This window comes from Xiphophorus couchianus, chromosome 9, assembly GCF_001444195.1.
Source record: "Xiphophorus couchianus chromosome 9, X_couchianus-1.0, whole genome shotgun sequence".
In the NCBI taxonomy this organism is placed as follows: domain Eukaryota; kingdom Metazoa; phylum Chordata; class Actinopteri; order Cyprinodontiformes; family Poeciliidae; genus Xiphophorus; species Xiphophorus couchianus.
In genome coordinates, this window is record NC_040236.1 from 1537309 (window position 1) to 1555017 (window position 17709).

At 40.6% G+C, this 17709-nt stretch overlaps 1 protein-coding gene and 1 long non-coding RNA gene across 3 annotated transcripts in view; one reads left to right on the forward strand and one right to left on the reverse strand.

Moving 5' to 3' along the window:
• Positions 1-1623: 1623 nt before the first annotated feature.
• The window catches only part of LOC114150373 (zinc finger protein 518A), a 32349-nt gene continuing 16263 nt past the window's right edge, over positions 1624-17709 (reverse strand). For both annotated transcript variants that reach the window (XM_028026742.1, XM_028026741.1), the window contains one exon: positions 1624-7720. In XM_028026742.1, coding sequence (XP_027882543.1) covers positions 3679-7701 — 4023 coding nt within the window. In that variant the 5' untranslated portion in view covers positions 7702-7720 and the 3' untranslated portion in view covers positions 1624-3678. The remainder of the gene's footprint in view (positions 7721-17709) is intronic.
• Positions 14565-15045, forward strand: LOC114150398 (uncharacterized). The gene is made up of 2 exons (XR_003596740.1): positions 14565-14609; positions 14714-15045. It is a non-coding gene; the product is annotated as an uncharacterized LOC114150398 (long non-coding RNA).

The following is a 17709-nucleotide window of genomic DNA, read 5'->3' on the forward strand; positions in this document are numbered from 1 at the left end:
CAGGACACGCTGGAGGGACTATGTCTCTTGGCTGGCCTGGGAACGCCTTGGGATTCCTCCGGAAGAGCTGGAAGAAGTAGCCGGGGAGAGGGAAGTCTGGGCCTCCCTTCTGAAGCTGCGACCCGAACCCGGATAAGCGGAAAAGAATGGATGGATGGATTTTGTATATTATAATGTTAAAATAATAATAGTACTTGTTTGAATGCCAAAATGAATTAGTGGTATTTTAATGGAGGGTGATAAAAAAGACCAAAATAGAGAGATAAGAAAACGGAATTACAGACAAAACTCATTGGTTCCTGATCAGTGTGACTACTGCCTGAACAGATAAGGCTCCGTGATTAACTAAGTCTGGCTGTTGGCCTGATCTGGAGCAGACCAGCTGCATAGAATAAATCTCCATGGTAACTTATGTGTTACCAGTTTTGTGAAACCAAATTAGGACTTAATTTAAGCCAGGATGTCTAAAAAATCCTAGTTTAACTCGTTATTTTGTGAAACATCCCTCCGAGTATACTCGAGACAAACAAGAAACCTTAGAAACCAAGTTATGGCCTTTCTGAACACTTTATATTTTCAAAAGATACATTTATTTAATGGGTTATCGTTTTTCCCCCACCCCAAGTTAAAATGGTTGCTTATGAGTCCACTCCAAATATCTTAAGCCTTGGATGTTTTCGATAAATTGAAAACATAGCTTTTGTCATAAATTGAATGAAAAAAATCTTTTTTGGATGTCAATGTCTTGATTAAAGAGAATAAATGCAACAAACATCCATCCATCCATCCATCCATTTTCTGTTCACCCTTGTCCCTAATGGGGTCGGGAGGGTTGCTGGTGCCCATCTCCAGCTACGTTCCGGGCGAGAGGCGGGGTACACCCTGGACAGGTCGCCAGTCTGCCGCAGGGCAACACAGAGACATACAGGACAAACAACCATGCACACACACACTCACACCTAGGGAGAATTTAGAGAAACCAATTGACCTGACAGTCATGTTTTTGGACTGTGGGAGGAAGCCGGAGTACCCGGAGAGAACCCACGCATGCACAGGGAGAACATGCAAACTCCATGCAGAAAGACCCCGGCCTGGAATCGAACCCAGGACCTTCTTGCTGCAAGGCAACAGTGCTACCAACTGCGCCACTGTGCAGCCCGCAACAAACGTGAATATAAATATAAATATTAATTAAATTAGCAAATTTTTTGCAAATATTAAGTTTAGATGGAGTCAAAGTAGTAAGGTTTAATCATCTGACAACTGAATTGTTTGTAAGATTAACAATTATAGATTTCAATAAAGCAGTTTTTGTTGCCAACTTTTTTCTCCAACTTATGATTATTCACATAATGCCAAATTTCTTATAAGACTGTTCATATTTCATACATTAGATGCAGATTAATTAGTCAGTACATTTTGAAACAAAAAATCTTTACACAGGTAGTAAACATACTTTTCATTCAGCACATATTTCTGTATTACCAATGTTTTTATTATTCTAATATTGAATCTTGAACTAAATTATACTTTTAATATAGAGGAAAAACCATCTGTTACAGCATGTGTAGCAGCTTTCTGTGATCAGTCAAAAAATAAAGCAAAACAAAAAATCAGACACCATTAACAATATATACTTATGCTTTTTATTTGTTGAAAAATAAATTCTTTGGCCCAGGAGCCATCAGGAAGAAGAAATAGGAAATTTGCAAATCAGACAAGAACAAAGCAAAGTCATATGAGAGGTAATTTGGGGATTTCCTCCATCTGACTGTTACAAGTGTCTTCAAGTCTATACAAAAGATTGCAGATGTAGATGGACAACAATTTAGTTGAAGCAACGTGTTATTCAGTTACTGATTTAAATATGGGCCAAACACTTAATCAAATCTATAATGAAGACTTCTCAAAAAATTCCACCTATCTTTTGTTTAAATTTTGTTATATTCTCATATGCAATATTTTATCGTGTAGCCCTGGTGTTAAAAAATACAAATTTCACAAAACCCTTAAACATGACCAATTCAAAATACCAAAATGTAAATATTAATCACCAATGATATATCGCAGTTTAGCAGAATCGTAAAGCAATAATGACAATGACAACAAAAAAACAACATAAAACTTTAAAAAAGTATCTGTTCAGCACATGTGTTTCTTTCTTTTTTCTATGGAACAATTATGTAAATATAAAAGAGTGGCATGGCTTGTTGCTCTAAATGGTTTGCATACTAAGAGGGAAGAAAACGTGTTTTATGGATTACCCATCATGTACTACAATCATTTCAACTCAAAGAATCCAGAGACTCTAAAGTCCTGGAGGTATGGAAATTGTGAAATGTAACATAAAATGTAACATTAACGCAGAAGAGACATAATGACAATACAGTACATTTAAAGTAAAGTCCAAGTCCTCATCGCGCGCGCGCGCACACACACACCCACACATGCCATCTACCAATATTAGCTGTTACCAGGATTAAATTATGAACTGTTAAAACATACAAAAATGTCTTTCCAGGCATTGTTGACGGGACTCCATTTTGATATTAAAAAAATATTAACATGAGTGGGTGCTTTTCATTTTGTATACACTCTTGCTCATTTTAGAAACAATGTGCAATAATTAGACCATAGCATGCTGTACTTCTATAAAAAATGGGTTGATCCAGCCAACACCCCTCTACATAAAATTAACTTTTCCATATAAATTGGAACCAACAGCAGAACCACAGAAATGGGCTAGAAATTTGATTACTGGCATTGTTTTTAGATTTGGGGAAACAAGCAGTAGCTGAACAGCCTTTTGCCATGTCCATTGAACCTGCTTCAGTCTGTAGACTGAGGCTTTTTCTGAAGGCCCTTTAGCTACAGAAATCACTTAATTAGTTCCAGTCAAATCTGTTAATACATCTTTGAATAGAGCAGCTCTTTCTGCACAAACTGGCTACCCACTAGGTAAATATGTATCTTTCATTTTTTTATTCATTTACATAAAACATTGCTATCATTTCGCTGTACAAATGGAAGACATATTTACAATATGACCTGGAAGTCAATCACCACAGAAGTCTAACAAGAAAAGAGACGGGTTCTTTGAAGTGAGCATTTGACAAGAAACAATTTTGTTCAAAATATGCTCCTTTGCATTTTCTCATTTTGCACAAGTAGTAGAAAACAACTGCAGGTCCATTGGCTCTCAAAAATAATGACAAGCATTCAAACTGATTCTTAAGTGTAAAGTAGAACTCCAGTCCCATCATCTGAATCAGACATTTTCAGTTTGTAACATTGTTACTCATGTAAAGTCACTTTTACTGTTGTATATTTTTTTACAGTTAGCTGTACATCATGTCCAAGAAGTATGGTTTAATAAGAACAAACAACAATGCAGAAAATGACAAAGAATAATATGAAATTACCTGAGTTATTTGGTCTAATTGATCGGCTTCAGTCAATACTCCACATCCACACCTCTGATTACAAAATAGTTTTCACATTTAAACTAACATGGGTGGCAAAAATCATGTTTACATTTCCCATGATATGCATAAAAAACTGTAATTCACTCAATATGTATTTAAGTGATGAAAAAAGAATCTAGGATCTTTACATTATATCAAACGTTCTTTGAGAAAAAAAACAAACATTTAGCCATTTCAGAATGGTGTAAAACTTTCAGAAGAGCTTATTCCAGTCTCTTGTTGCCTCCATGAGATGTCTTTGGCCGTGGCCAATCCAATCTTCTTGGTTGTTGAAAAGACGACCACAAAACCAGCAGTCAAACACCATTGAGGCTTGTCCACACGCAGATAAAGTTTTCACTACTTCATATTTCTTTTTGTTTTTCTTTCTTAGTTTTAATTTCAGGAGAAATCGTTCTCGGACAGAACTCAGAACAGGTCTAGGTCTTGAAACACATTCACTTGAAGATGCAGAGCAATTGTTCACAAGACCACTAAACTCAGCAAGGGCTTGAACTGTCTTTTGACTTAGAGCAACTTTTGTGACAGCACCTTTGTACCTGTTGACTGCCTTCATTATGTTCATCACTTCCGGAATGTCAGCATCAGGATGATTAAGCACCACAACAGGTTGGCCTCTACAGGGATATTTGATCTGCTGTCCTGTGCTGTGTGGCGCAAGTCTCAGCATCCTCTCCACTTCTTTGCCAGCTGGCGACCATAAAATATTGTCTTTTTCAGTCAGCACCTTATTTGAGAGCCTATTAACCTTATGCAGGTTTGCTGGGAGCTCATCAAATAAAGTTTTCTTGTGTCTTTTCCTTTGGCTTACAAGCCTTGGAGCAAAGAGCAGTCTATTTGCTTCACATGGCTGTAGGTTTCCATTTATGACTGAAGGTGACCCTCTAGGCTCCTTTGGATGTTCATGTATATTATTTTGTACACTGATCAATTGAGATGTTGGACAGGTTTTGTTTGCAGACACTAGAAAGCACTGCCCTTGAGGTCTGCTGGCCAAAAGCAAAGGTTGCTTGCTTGATGTGGGAGTAGTATTGAGGTGAGCAGTGGGCGAAACTATTTTAAATATGACTTTATTCCCAGGACATTCACTGCTCTGGCTCAAAATAGCCCTGTTCTTTGCCTCTTGCTTATTTCCAAAAAGGCTTGATCTAGAAGGAGAAACATATCGAAGCAAGTACGCCTGACGACCAGTTTGTGGAGTGCTGGATTTTTCTGGAAAAGTTCCTGCCAGAACTGGTTGTGAGTTGACTGAGAGTTGAGGACCAGGTAATTTGAAGCTAGCTTTACTGGGGTTATGAGTAGATGGGATAGACCTCTGCACAAAGTAGCATGTTGGCTGTGCCTTTGCTGCTGTATTTGTTGATGGACTATGAAGTGTTCTTGAAAGAAGCACAGGTCTCTTGAAACCTGAGCTGTTGATAAAGTAGTGATTTGATGAGGTGCTACCCCCTGAACAAACAGCAGAGAGAACAGTCCCCTTTTCTGTGGCTTGTGGATCTCCTGATGATATACCTACAATGTTGGCTTTTGGAGTAAGCATTACACCAGTAGTGTTACTCAAGTTATTAAACTGTTGTTTCATGCAAGATAAACTGACCTGAGGATTTGGAGAACTAGTTAGGAGTTTAAAACCTGGAGTGGCCGTGACTTGCACTGGCATGGCAAATTTATTGTTGGTTGGTTGGATGTTTGTTGCTCTCACGAGTACTGGTTGCTTTCCACCAGGCAACTGAAGAATTTGAAGAGGTTTTTTAGCTTGCTTTAAAAAGACATTTCTTGCATGTGAAAGTTCTGTTCTTTCTCTGTTAAGCTGTCGAGTAATGATAGCATTTGAATGTTCTTTGACAAAACTTTCTATAGAATGTAAACTAGTTTTTGTTTCTGGCTGTTTTGTGGATATGGGGATCCCATCTTCCTCAATTTTGATGATATTAAAGTCTTGAAGAACTGAATCTCCATTTTCCTCACTCAAAAGATTATCATTTGCTATGCACTCATCTACCTCCCCATCCCCATCTGTATTTCCTGCAGTGTGTTCTGGAGGCTCTGTTAATCTCAAACTAAACTGTGATGGATCCCAAGCATTTTTTGTCTGTTCAGAATATTCGCCAGTACAGAGCAAGTTTTGGGAATTGCTCTGTACTGGTGAGGAGCTAAACATTTCCTTTGAATAGTTGTGAAAAGTAAATACCTCCTTGTTTGATGTTTGTGGTTCACCTTTACCTGTGCCCAAGCCTTCTACTCTGCTCCTAACAGAAAAGGGTTGTGGCAATTGAGACGAAGATTCTATGTGTTTTACAATTTGCTGACAAATTTTACTTCCATTTTCCATGAATGCGCCATCTCTGTTTTCCAGAGAAATCTGATGAGGGGAGTCATTGTACAAGGTGTTGGTAGCAAAGTTGTCTTTGTTTTTTTTGCATAATCCGTCAAAATCATTGGTTAGAATTGATTCTTCTGTGGTTCTGCTGTTCTTTACAGTTTCTCTGCAGACAGTTTTGGAAAGCAATGTTTTCTGGGCAGCATTTAAAGGAGATTGACAAGTACTAATATCCTCACATTCCATTTTAGTATTACTCATTTCAGATCCATAGGTAGCTCCATCACATTTGAAATTTGCAGCATCTGAATTCCCAGACACTGCTACCTTGCCTTTGTCAGTATATACAGACTCACAGCTGTGGCGACCTTCATCCGCCACTGAGTAAAACCGGTTTTGTGAGGGATTTATTTGTTCACTATCAGAGTACGGAGTAGAATTAAAATGACAAACAGAGGTTTCCTCCTCCTCAATCTTCACTTTTACTGCCATAACATCATCACGATCCATTTGAAGCAAAGATCCGTTTCTTGGTGAAACAGCTAAACATTTTGATGTGGAGCCCTTGCATTCAGAGTACTGCTCAGTCTCAATGGAGTCCATTGTTTTTGATATCACAGGATTTGATACCAAAGGACCTACACCATCCATTAATAAATGGCTCTGAGAAGACACATTTTGCTTTGCTGTTGGTATTACTTTGAGAACCAAATGCTTTTTGCCATCAACTATCTTGAATCCCATCACTTTAGTTGTACAATTAGGGGGAAGAGAGATTTTGTTTTTCACCATCAGTACAGTAAGCCCATTGGCATTGGGATGACTTCCAGTGTCAGAATTATTTGCATTTTCACATTCCTGTAACATGACTGAAGTCGAGTGTTCTGCATTATGAAAGTTCCGACTTCTGTTGTCCTTTCGTCCTAGAGTCCCATCCGTAAAGTGGTGGATCTCCTCCAAGGAAAATTCTTGTTTGGTTAGTCTGCCATTTTCACTTGGTACAGTTCTAGGGGGAGAATTCAATTTTGACATCCCTTGTGTTTCCTGTGAAACTGCAATCTTTTTATACAGTTTTGTATTTGTAGAAGAATTTGTTGGTGAACCACAGTCTTCAGCAACTTTTAGAGCACTCTTTCGCTGTGCCTCCTCTTTGTGAACAGCCGCTGTGTGCTTTTTAAGCTGCTCACTTTCTGCTGTGCCAAATCCACAAATTGGACAAGTGAAAGTAAATGTACCAGAGTGAGCTTTCATATGATTATGGTGATCTTCTTCATTTAAGCTAATATGTTTACATTTTGAACACTTCCAATGACTCTCATTATGGTGATGGATGTGCTGAACAAATGTTCCTGCATCAACAGTAGTAAACTCGCACCAGTCACATTTAAACTCTCCGTTTATACTATGACACATCATGTAGTGTCTGGTCAGCAAAAGCAGGGAATACTGAACATTGTCATTGCAGAGCTCACATGCAACCAGAGTATTCCTGTGCTCAATTCGGTGACGTTGAAGTGCAGGAAACTCATTTGTGACAAAGTCACACAAGTCACAAGGGTATGTGGGAAGGGATCCTTGATGAACTGCTCGGAAATGTTTAAGGAGATCATTGGGGCTAAATGTTAAATTGTCTTTACACAATGAGCATCCAAAACTAAGAATTTTTCCAGAGAAAACAGCCCGCTGCTGAATTTTACAACGGCCTTGGACAGTTTGGTCATCCTTTCTAATCACACTTCCATTGTCCTTTGTGATAGATTCATCAGTATTACAGAAGAGGGGCCCATCATTTGCTTCTCTGAAATGCTTGCAGACTAAATCTTTCCCCTCATCTTTTTCTTCCTCCCCACCTGATGAATTTTTGTTTGGATCCTGGGATAGTGTGAAGTCTTCCATAGTTCAAATTGGAGAATTCCTGCAAGAAAAAAACATCATTACACACTATTAAACAGTAGAGGGATTATTATTATTTTTTGTGCTGTGTAACTACATACAAACATTCACATTCAAACTTTCATTCAAATACTTATATAACCATTTGTTTGAAAAAGAATGTAAGTTATAGAATGAGAACACACCTGATAATTCAAAAATTGTTGGAAATAAAAAAAATTTCAGAATGCTGTGATAAATGTCTATGACCATGTCCCTCATATAAACAAAATAGACAATGAAATGTAAAATATGAAAATCTCTCATTTGCCCATTTAAAATATTGCTTTAAGAATAAGAAATGAAAAAGAAATATAAAAAGAAAAAAATATTCCAAAACAATCGTTTAGATCCTAAGTGCAAATTTAAGCAGATTTCAAGGAAAAAACAAATCAAAACATTGAAATAGTCTGCTTTGAGAGAAGAAAAATTTTAATCCTTTACATTCTCAGTGAAAACTTCAGCAGCTTTCAAAGATAAGAATTAAATATATAGCGTATAATAGTATTACATATAGTACATTACAATGTATAAGCGTTATTTTGGTGCAGGGTGGGTTCTTAGCACTTGCGCTCATCTATGATTGTAAAGTTTCACATTCTGCATGCTCTACTGGGTGACACTAGTGATCGGCAGTATTTCCCAACATACACTCAACATAATTTGCAGTGCATGTTACTTTGTTTTTGTCTGACTTTAAATAGTCAAAATAACTCCTTTTTGTAAACAGTGTAATTCACTGTCTTCTATCTTTTCTTCCATTAGGACACTCTTTATTCCCAGTCATGTCCTGCTTATTACCTGAAATGAAAATCTGGGTGCTTCTGTGCTTTCTGCATGAACCTATTCAACTCATATGACTGGTTCAGCAAGGAGCTCTTATTAGCTATTCATCTTTTCTGTATATCGAAGGTCTATATTGATTCTCTCTCATTTGTTTAGCAAGGAAAAATTATTTTGTAATAAATATTGCTATTATTTTATTGCCCATACCTAAGTATATTTAATCACATACTAAGTTAAAGACTTAACATTTCAGTATGTGGTAAAGTAAAACACATTCTGGACCACCAGTCCCTTCACATTCATACGGTTCTCTGGTTACACTGTGTTTGGATTACTGTGCTGTCAAAGCAATACAACAGATGTGTATCATCCTTAGTCAGGCTCTAAGGATAAGTCAAAATAACTCTTTCAGAAAACACAGATCCACTAAAAATCACAAATATTAAAATTGACTGATCTAGTCAACTGTTATACAGTGCAATTGACGTATAAGCAATAAATAACCAGATTCCAGACATGTTGGAGTCGGATGTTGAGAAATGGACACGAGTCTTTCAGATCCTTAAGGTTCAGTCTTCACTATTCTGACCAAGGCTGTTGAAAATCCTTTCAGGTAGCTTTACATTGAATAAACTGTCCTAACCCCAAAAATGATGTTCTTGAGAATGTCTAGAAGCAATAGTTTTACAATAAATGTTTATAACATTTTGCAAAATTTAAATGCCATTCAAAGTTAAAGATCTTATTTTCTGCTAAGATTAAAATTCTGAGGTTCTGAACATAAATTCATTCTGGTTTTCCCTTTAAGACAGTGTTTCTCAAACCTTTTCAGGTCGAGGATCACTTAATCCATTAACAAACACTCACAGACCACAAATAGCACAACATCTTAACATATACAATCTGAAATAAAAATACTAGTCTCTTAGCACACTTGCTGTCATGAACAATCATACTCCAATCATACTTATTATTTGCATATTGTGAAAGCGTGGTTTGTATGCTTTCCAATTATGTCAAACACATGGAAATAAAAAAAACAAGATGTTATTTACTACAACCATTGTGTGCATTAATATTTAGGTCTATTCGCAAATCAGAAGCACAATTAAAGGAAAATAGACTTGAGTTGCTTTGACAGAAACAAAAATCTTCTTCAGAAAAATTAAACATAAAAAATATACAACCATTTATTTATCTATAGTATTTACTTAATTTAATCATTTTTAATTAAATAAAAAGTCAATGTTTGAGCAGAGCATTATAAGCAAGCAAAGTCATAAAAATCAAAGAACAGTTTTCACTAACAGACTTGAGTCCTGCCGTTCAAGGCAAAGAGCCATTCAAAAGAAGTGAATCTTTAGAAAACTACATCAAAACTCTCAGCAGGTTTGACTCAGCTTCATTTGATAATATAAGTAGTCATGGAGTTGTTTTCTTTCCACTGGTATCTTCAGCTTTTCTTTTTAGTGACCCAGTTTTAAGCCACTTATCCATTATTATTAAACACAATCATTTGGTAAGCTAGCTGTATGCGTTGCACTTTGAGCTCAAGTCACAGAAAATAACACTTGTTTACATGCAATACCTTGCGGACCACAATGTGAGAAAGATCGTTTTAGGAGTAGTGTCTGTTGTGGACTCCTTGTTTTAATTCTTTCCCCTCTAAGAAGTGTAAACAAATAATTCTGAAAAAATGGAATCCATTTTCAAAATGGCCATTTTAAGTGTAGTTGAAGCAAAAACACTAACTCGACAAAAAGATGTGGCATGAAATGGAACTTTTCTGATTGACCAGGAATACACAGAAGCAAGAAGTCAAAGAGCAAGTTTGAGCCATTTGTTTAAAATTACGACCTGCTGCTTTACTCGCTGCAATCCTTTATCTTTTTGCAGGAAGTTCCTCAAAAGAGAGGTAATGTCATTTGAGTATCAAACACCTTGCACCAAGAACAAATATCTGGTGCCTCCTTGAATTGAGATGTTCAGACTAACTCTTTCAGTATGAAAGATTGAATGGGTTGCATATGGCCAACAGCTGATTTGGGTCACATTTGCCACTGTGTTAACATAGCCTCTAACCTCCTCTCCTCTGTAACCAGCTCCCAGTTTTAGTGTATACTAAACAGACACCTCGAATACTTTTCAGACCAGGCTTAAAATCTTAGGCTAAGCCTTTTCTGTAGTTATGCAATTCATGTTCAGTCTGTTTTTCTCTTCATAGAAGCTATGTCTGGCCGAGTGTTCTGTTAGCTCTGACACTTTCCAGGAGGGAAGGATCAGTTCAGCTAAAACTTAGCTTATTCAGTTAGCAACATTGTTGCATCAAGTAAGAAGATTTTAAATAGAATAATAGAATAGAATAGAAGTACTTTATTCATCCCAGCAGGGAAATTACTTCGCAGTTACAACATAGAGACAAGACACAATAACAACTACCACTGAGTAGTAGTTGTAGATAAAATAAAAATAAAAAATAAAATATAAAATGCTATAAATTGTAAAAAATATGAAATGCTGTTAATATAAAAAGCAACTTAAGAGCAGTCCTTCCAAAGATTCAAAAAAAAAAATGCAGATATGTATATGTAAATATATGTACAGCAAGTGTGCCACAGTGCAGTTGTGCAAAATTGGACTGATTAGTGCAGAACAATGATTTAGCTTTTATTGTACAGTGAGATGGCATGTGGCAGGAAGAATTTCCTGTATCTGTCCCTACGACAGCGGAGCTGGAGCAGTCTATGTGAGAAGGTGCTCCGCTGTCTGTCCACTATGTTGTGGAGAGGGTGCTGTTTATTGTCCATAATAGACAGAACCTTCTTCAGTGTCCTCCTCTCCACCACAGTTTCCAGGGACTCCAGCCTTAGTCCCAGTACAGAGCCAGCTTTCCTGATGATTTTGTCCAGTCTATTAGAGTCACTGGCTCTGATGCTGCTTCCCCAACACACAGCAGCAAAGAAGATGGCACCGGCAACAACACTGTGATAAAAGGTCTCCAACATCTTGCTGCACACTTTGAAGGATCTCAGCTTCCTTAAAAAATAGAGTCTGCTCATCCCCTTCCTGCACACAGCGTCAGTGTTAGATGCCCAGTCCAGTCTGTTGCTGATTACAACTCCCAGGTATTTGTAATCCCCACCTCCTCCACCACTTCCCCTTTGATCTTCAGTGGCCGTGAAGATGTCTTCTTCCTTCTGAAGTCAATCACCATCTCTCTGGTCTTACTAATGTTGAGCCTCAGGTGATTCTGGTCAGACCACTACACAAAGCTGTCCACCAGTGTCCTGTACTCCCCCTCCCCTCCATCCCCTATACACCCAACAACTGCTGAGTCATCAGAAAACTTCTGTAGGTGACATGACTCACCTACTGGAAATCAGTGGTTTACAGGGTGAAGAGAAAGGGAGAAAGCACAGTTCCCTGTGGAGCTCCTACGTCACTGACCACCACATCAGACAGGACACTGCCCAGACGGACAAACTGTGGCCTGCCTGTCAAGTAGTCAGTAACCCAGGAGATCACTGAGTCGTTGACACCCATCCTCCGCAGCTCTCACCCAGTAGCAGAGGCTGGATGGTGTTGAAGGCACTGGAGAAATCAAAGAATGTGATTCTCACAGTGTCTCCTCCACCATCCAGGTGCGAAAGTGCTCATTGCAGCAGGAAGATGACGGCATCGTCCACTCCTAAGTGGGGCTGGTAGGCAAATTGCAGGGGGTCTAGAAACGTCCTCACCCTAGGCCTCAGCTGGGCCAGGACCAGTCTCTCCATGACCTTCATCACATGAGATGTGAGAGCAACTGGTCCGTAGTCCTCTGGGTCGGATGGCCTTGGCTTCTTGGGAACAGGAACCACATTAGAGACTTAGACTGACTTTATTATCATTTTGCATGCACAGGGTGTATACAGAACGAAATTTCGTTGCATACGGCTCAGAACAATGTTTTGAGGTTCCAGTGTTATGAGGTTACTCCAGAATATAAATATAAATATAAAATATAAAGTGCAGGAATGACAGTAAAATAGAAGTTATGTAGCTATGTACATGTGCAAGGTATGAAGTGGACACCAGTTTTTGAGTGCAGTCCAGTTAAGAGTTCAACAGTCTGATGGCAAGCGGGAAAAGCTGTTTTGGAACCTGGTGGACCTGCACCGGATGCTGCGGAACCTCTTTCCAGAGGGCAGCAGGGAGAACAGTCCATGGTGGGGGTGTGAGGGGTCACTGACGATGTTTCGGCCTCGGGACACGCAGCGCTGGGATGAAATGTCCTGAATGGAGGGAAGGGGGGCCCCGATGATCCTCTCTGCTGTCCGCACCACTCTCCTCACGTTCTTCCAGTCGGAGGCGCTGCAGCCTCCACACCACACAGAGAGGCAGCTGGTCAGAATGCTCTCTATGGTGCTTCTGTAGAACGTCTTGAGGATGGGCGGGGGCAGGTGTGCTCTTCTCATCCTCTGCAGGAAATACAAGCGTTTCTGTGCCCTCTTGACCAGAGATGTGGTGTTCACAGTCCAGGTGAGGTCGTTTATGATGTGCACCCCCAGGAATTTGGTGCTGCTGACCACCTCCACAGCCGAGCTGTTGATGAGCAGTGGAGTGTGGCTGGGCCGGTTCTTCCTGAAGTCGACGATCATCTCCTTCGTCTTGTCAACGTTCAGGATCAGGCTGTTGTCTCTGCACCAGTCCACCAGCTGCTCCACCTCCTCTCTGTAGTCCCACTGAGGCCCACCACCGTTGTGTCGTCCGCGAACTTCACGATGTGATTGGTGGCGAACTTGGGGGCGCAGTCGTGTGTCATCAGAGTGAACAGCAGAGGGCTCAGGACACAACCCTGAGGGGAGCCTGTGCTGAGGGTGATGACATCGGAGGTGTGTTGTCCGATCCGGACTGACTGAGGTCTGTCGGTGAGGAAGTCTAGCAGCCAGTTGCGCAGGGGGGTGCTGAAGCCCAGGTGTCCCAGTTTTTCTGCCAGATGTTGTGGGATGATTGTGTTGAACGCTGAGCTGAAGTCCAGGAACAACATCCGCACATGAGTGTTCTTCTCCTCCAGGTGAGCCAGGCTCAGGTGTAGGGCGGAGGAGATGACCTGCGCATTCTCTGAACACCCGCCCAGGTATGTTGTCGGGGCCTGAGGCCTTCCGTGGGTTGACTCTTTTCAGAGTCTTCAACACATCGGCTGTGTCCAGGCAGAGTGCCTCCTCTTCCTGGTGGGGAACAGTTTTCTTTGCCGGAGTACTGTTCAGTGCCTCGAACCTCCCAAAGAAGTTATTGAGTCCATTGAGAAAGTCAGCATCAACTTCGCCCACTGGGGTGGGAGGATGGATTGTAATCTGTGATCGCCCGTATGCCTTGCCACATACTCCTGGTGTTGTTGGTGTCGTGGAAGAACTCCTGTCTGTCGACCCAAAGCAGTCCTGCAGTGCCTCAGCTGCCTCCTGTGTCCACCTCCTCACCGTCCTGATGTGCACAGGCTGCCTACTCACTCGAGGGACATACTTGGGAGTCATCCTAATCAAGATGTGGTCCGACCTGCCAAGGGGGGCAGGGCTGTGGCGCTGTATGCATCTTTGGCATTAGCATACAGGAGATCCAGCATTTTGTTTTCCCTGGTGGGACAGTCAACATACTGCTGGAAGTTGTGTAGAGTTTTGTCGAATGAGGCATGGTTAAAGACCATGAAGGCGTCCGGGTGTTGAGTCTGGAGTTTGGCTGAGGTAGAGCTGATGACGTCACAGGCCACCGCTGCATCAGCTGATGGGGGAATGTAAACAGCGATCAAAATGGCGGACGTAAACTCCCTCAGTAAATAATACGGCCGCATTCCCACAGCCAGAAGTTCAATATCCGGGCTACAAATCTGTTCCTTCATGTTAACATGACCGGGATTACACCACCTCTCACTCACATAAAGTGCAATCCGGCCGCCCTTCTTCTTCCGACTCTTGGAAAAGTCCCTGTCCCCCCGCACCAAGGAAAATCCAGGGAGCTCCACGCTGTAGTCCGGAATAAGCGAGTGTGGCCAGGTTTCCGTGAAGCAGAAGATACTGCACTCCCTGTACTCCTTCTGGGTCCTAACCAGGGCCGTGAGTTCGTCCGTGCCTCGAACCCAAAAACCTCACTTTCCCCACAATAATCGCCGGTACCGCTGGTTTGTGCCGTCTCCTCTTCTCCCTCTGTTTAACTCCAGGCCTGTAGCCCCGGTGTCTCCTCCATAACTCCTCTGGGACCACAGGCCTGTCTCCGGGCAGCAGCAGAGGCTTACACAGCGCAATCAGCTGTTCACGCGCGTAAACAATGCTGCTACTCCGTTTGGCGATGTTCTCCATAACAAAGAGTAGAAAAAGTAGCAGAAGAACACGGAGAACAGCGACAAAACCACATCCAGCCATTGTGGAAAGCTTAACTGATGATCTATGGGTTCTTTAAGCACGGATCCTTAATCGGTTACAGCAAATATACACAGATTAACACACATGACGGGAGCTGCGTCTGCAAGCAGCCAGCTGTGCCGGCACCAAATATAGTTATTATTAGCCGGCTATTTTTAAGGTGACAGTTTTTATAGTTATATTCACATTTTCAACATCATAACTGGATTACTACAAACCTAAGGACTGGGTGATTTTCTTACTTTTATTTTTACTTTTTACTTTTCTTCATCTCCAAGTTGAACCAGGACAAAATGCCTCCGGCCAACCCCAAGGACATTAGCAGTATTATACAACGACTTCAGTCTATAGAAATGAAGATCAAACAGCTGGAGGTGAACTTTGAAATCAACGCTAACTGTAGAAATCAGACAACTCTTCCTCAAATCAACGGAGAGGTTGTACACCTCGCATCAAAGCAGCCCACCCTGGAACGCTATGGGTGCCAAGCCGAAACAAGAGTCTCACACCGCAGATCCGATGAGGCGACTGACAGGGAGAACCCCTCACCTGGACGAATCAGCGTGGCCGGCTCTAAGCTGAAACCCACCTTCAACCTCAATTACGTCGGGGAATCCCAAACAGCTGACACGGCGCAACCAGAAGTCCAGCGGACATTGGAGATGATATGTGGAAACAACATTAATGTTTATTCAGCATGCAAAGAATATAGTAATGACAAGGGGAGGAGTTGGAGCGAAATTGCTACCGCAGTTGATAAACCTGGTAACTTTTCAGCTGTTCTTCGTTAACGTGACGTAAATAGGTTCTAATGATTTTCTTTCAGTCAGGACTTTACGCTGACACTAGCCTGCATTGCAGGTAGATTGTAGTAAAGCATTGATTAATGCCTGGTTTTAAAATTAGTTAACTGAGCTTGTAGCCATTATTTTGTGCCAATTGTTGGACATCACACGGTTCGATCGAACCCGATCGAACCTTTATACCTAGGATTTCTGTCGGCTAATGTGTGGTCTGTCAGGTTTTGAAAATGGGCCGACAATCGGCCGGCAGCTCGTGCGCGCTGGGCATTACATTAAGTAAAATGAGGAAGGGGGCGTCAGTGGAGAGCACTGGAGGTGAGCCTTTTTTCATTCGGTGTCATCAACAGAAAGAGAAAAAGGCCGGAAGAGATAATGCCGATAATTAAAATGACATCGATAGTTTTAATTTATCATACGATTAATTGATTTACCGTTTATCGCGACAGGCCTAAGAATACCATAAATTGTAGTAAAATCTTTTTGGATCACTTCACCTCTTTTGAGTATCTTGGAATTGAAGTTAAAGACCACAAACGAACTTTGACAGTAACTCTATACAAAACTCCAACTTTTGTGGAAAATTTCTTTACTGACTTGAATGAACTTCTATCTCTCATATGTATTGATTATGATTGTTTAATAATTGTCGGTGATTTCAACATTCATGTTGACAACCCCCAAGACAGAGGGGCAAAAAAGCTCACTAATATTTTAGAGACTTTTGGTCTAACACAACATGTCAAACAAGCAACACACACTCAAGGACACACACTGGACCTGGTTATCAGTAAGGGTGTTAATATTTCCAATGTCTCTGTAACTGTTGTCGCCTGTCGCATCACTTCGCTGTTATCTTTGAAAGTTCTTTATTCTTTAACCCACTTATACAAACAGCAACCATCACAAATGTTCTCTCACTGAAAACACATCAGAAACTTTTAATCAAATCTACTCTTCTTCCTCACCCTTAAGCTGTAATGATGTAGATAAGTTGATTTTCATTTTATCAAAAATGATTTTCAGTCTAAAGTCTCAGATATTATTGATTCCATTGCCCCAATTAAAATGAAGGTTGTGTCTGGTAAAAAGAAATCTCCATGGAGGAATCTGCAAGACAATAGGGCAGAACGAAAATGGAGTAAAACTCTACTTCACGTTAATTATGACATCTATAAAGAAAGACTATGTAACTATCATTTAACACTAAAACATGCAAGAGAGGCTTTCTTTGCAGATGTCATAAACAAAAACATTAACAATGCTCGAGCTTTATTTGCAACAGTTGACAGAATCACAAACCCTCCTGTGACGTTACTGCCTGACTTCCAATGTATTGCCGCCTGCAACCAGTTTTCCAGCTTCTTTTCAGAGAAAATTCAAAAAATCAGAGCCTTAATCTGTACATCCACTATAAAGTCAGTACCAATGCTGTGCCCAAACAAAACAAATACAGGAAAAATGACCCAATTTCAACTATTTCATTATAAAACCCTACAGGAAGTTATAAGTCAACTAAGCTCCAGTTCCTGCTGTCTGGATGTTTTACCCTCACATTTCTTTAAGAAAGTCCTGCCTGTTATTGCTGCTGATCTGATCTAAATAGTAAACTCATCGCTGTCATCAGGCGTTTTCCCCAAGGCTTTGAAAACAGCAGTAATCAAACCACTTATAAAAAAGAACAATCTGGACAAATCACTAATGCAGAATTACAGGCTGATCTCCAACCTCCCATTCATCAGCAAAGTTATTGAAAAAGCTGTGTGTAAACAATTAACTAGCTTCCTAACTATAACCAACCTCTTTGACTACTTCCAGTCTGGTTTTCGTGCTCACCACAGCACAGAGACTGCCCTCGTAAAAGTGTTCAATGACATCCATATAAATACGGACTGTGGGAGAACCACAGTGCTGGTTCTGTTGGACCTCAGTGCAGCTTTTGACACTGTTGACCATGACATATTACTGAATCGACTGGAGAGGTGGGTCGGACT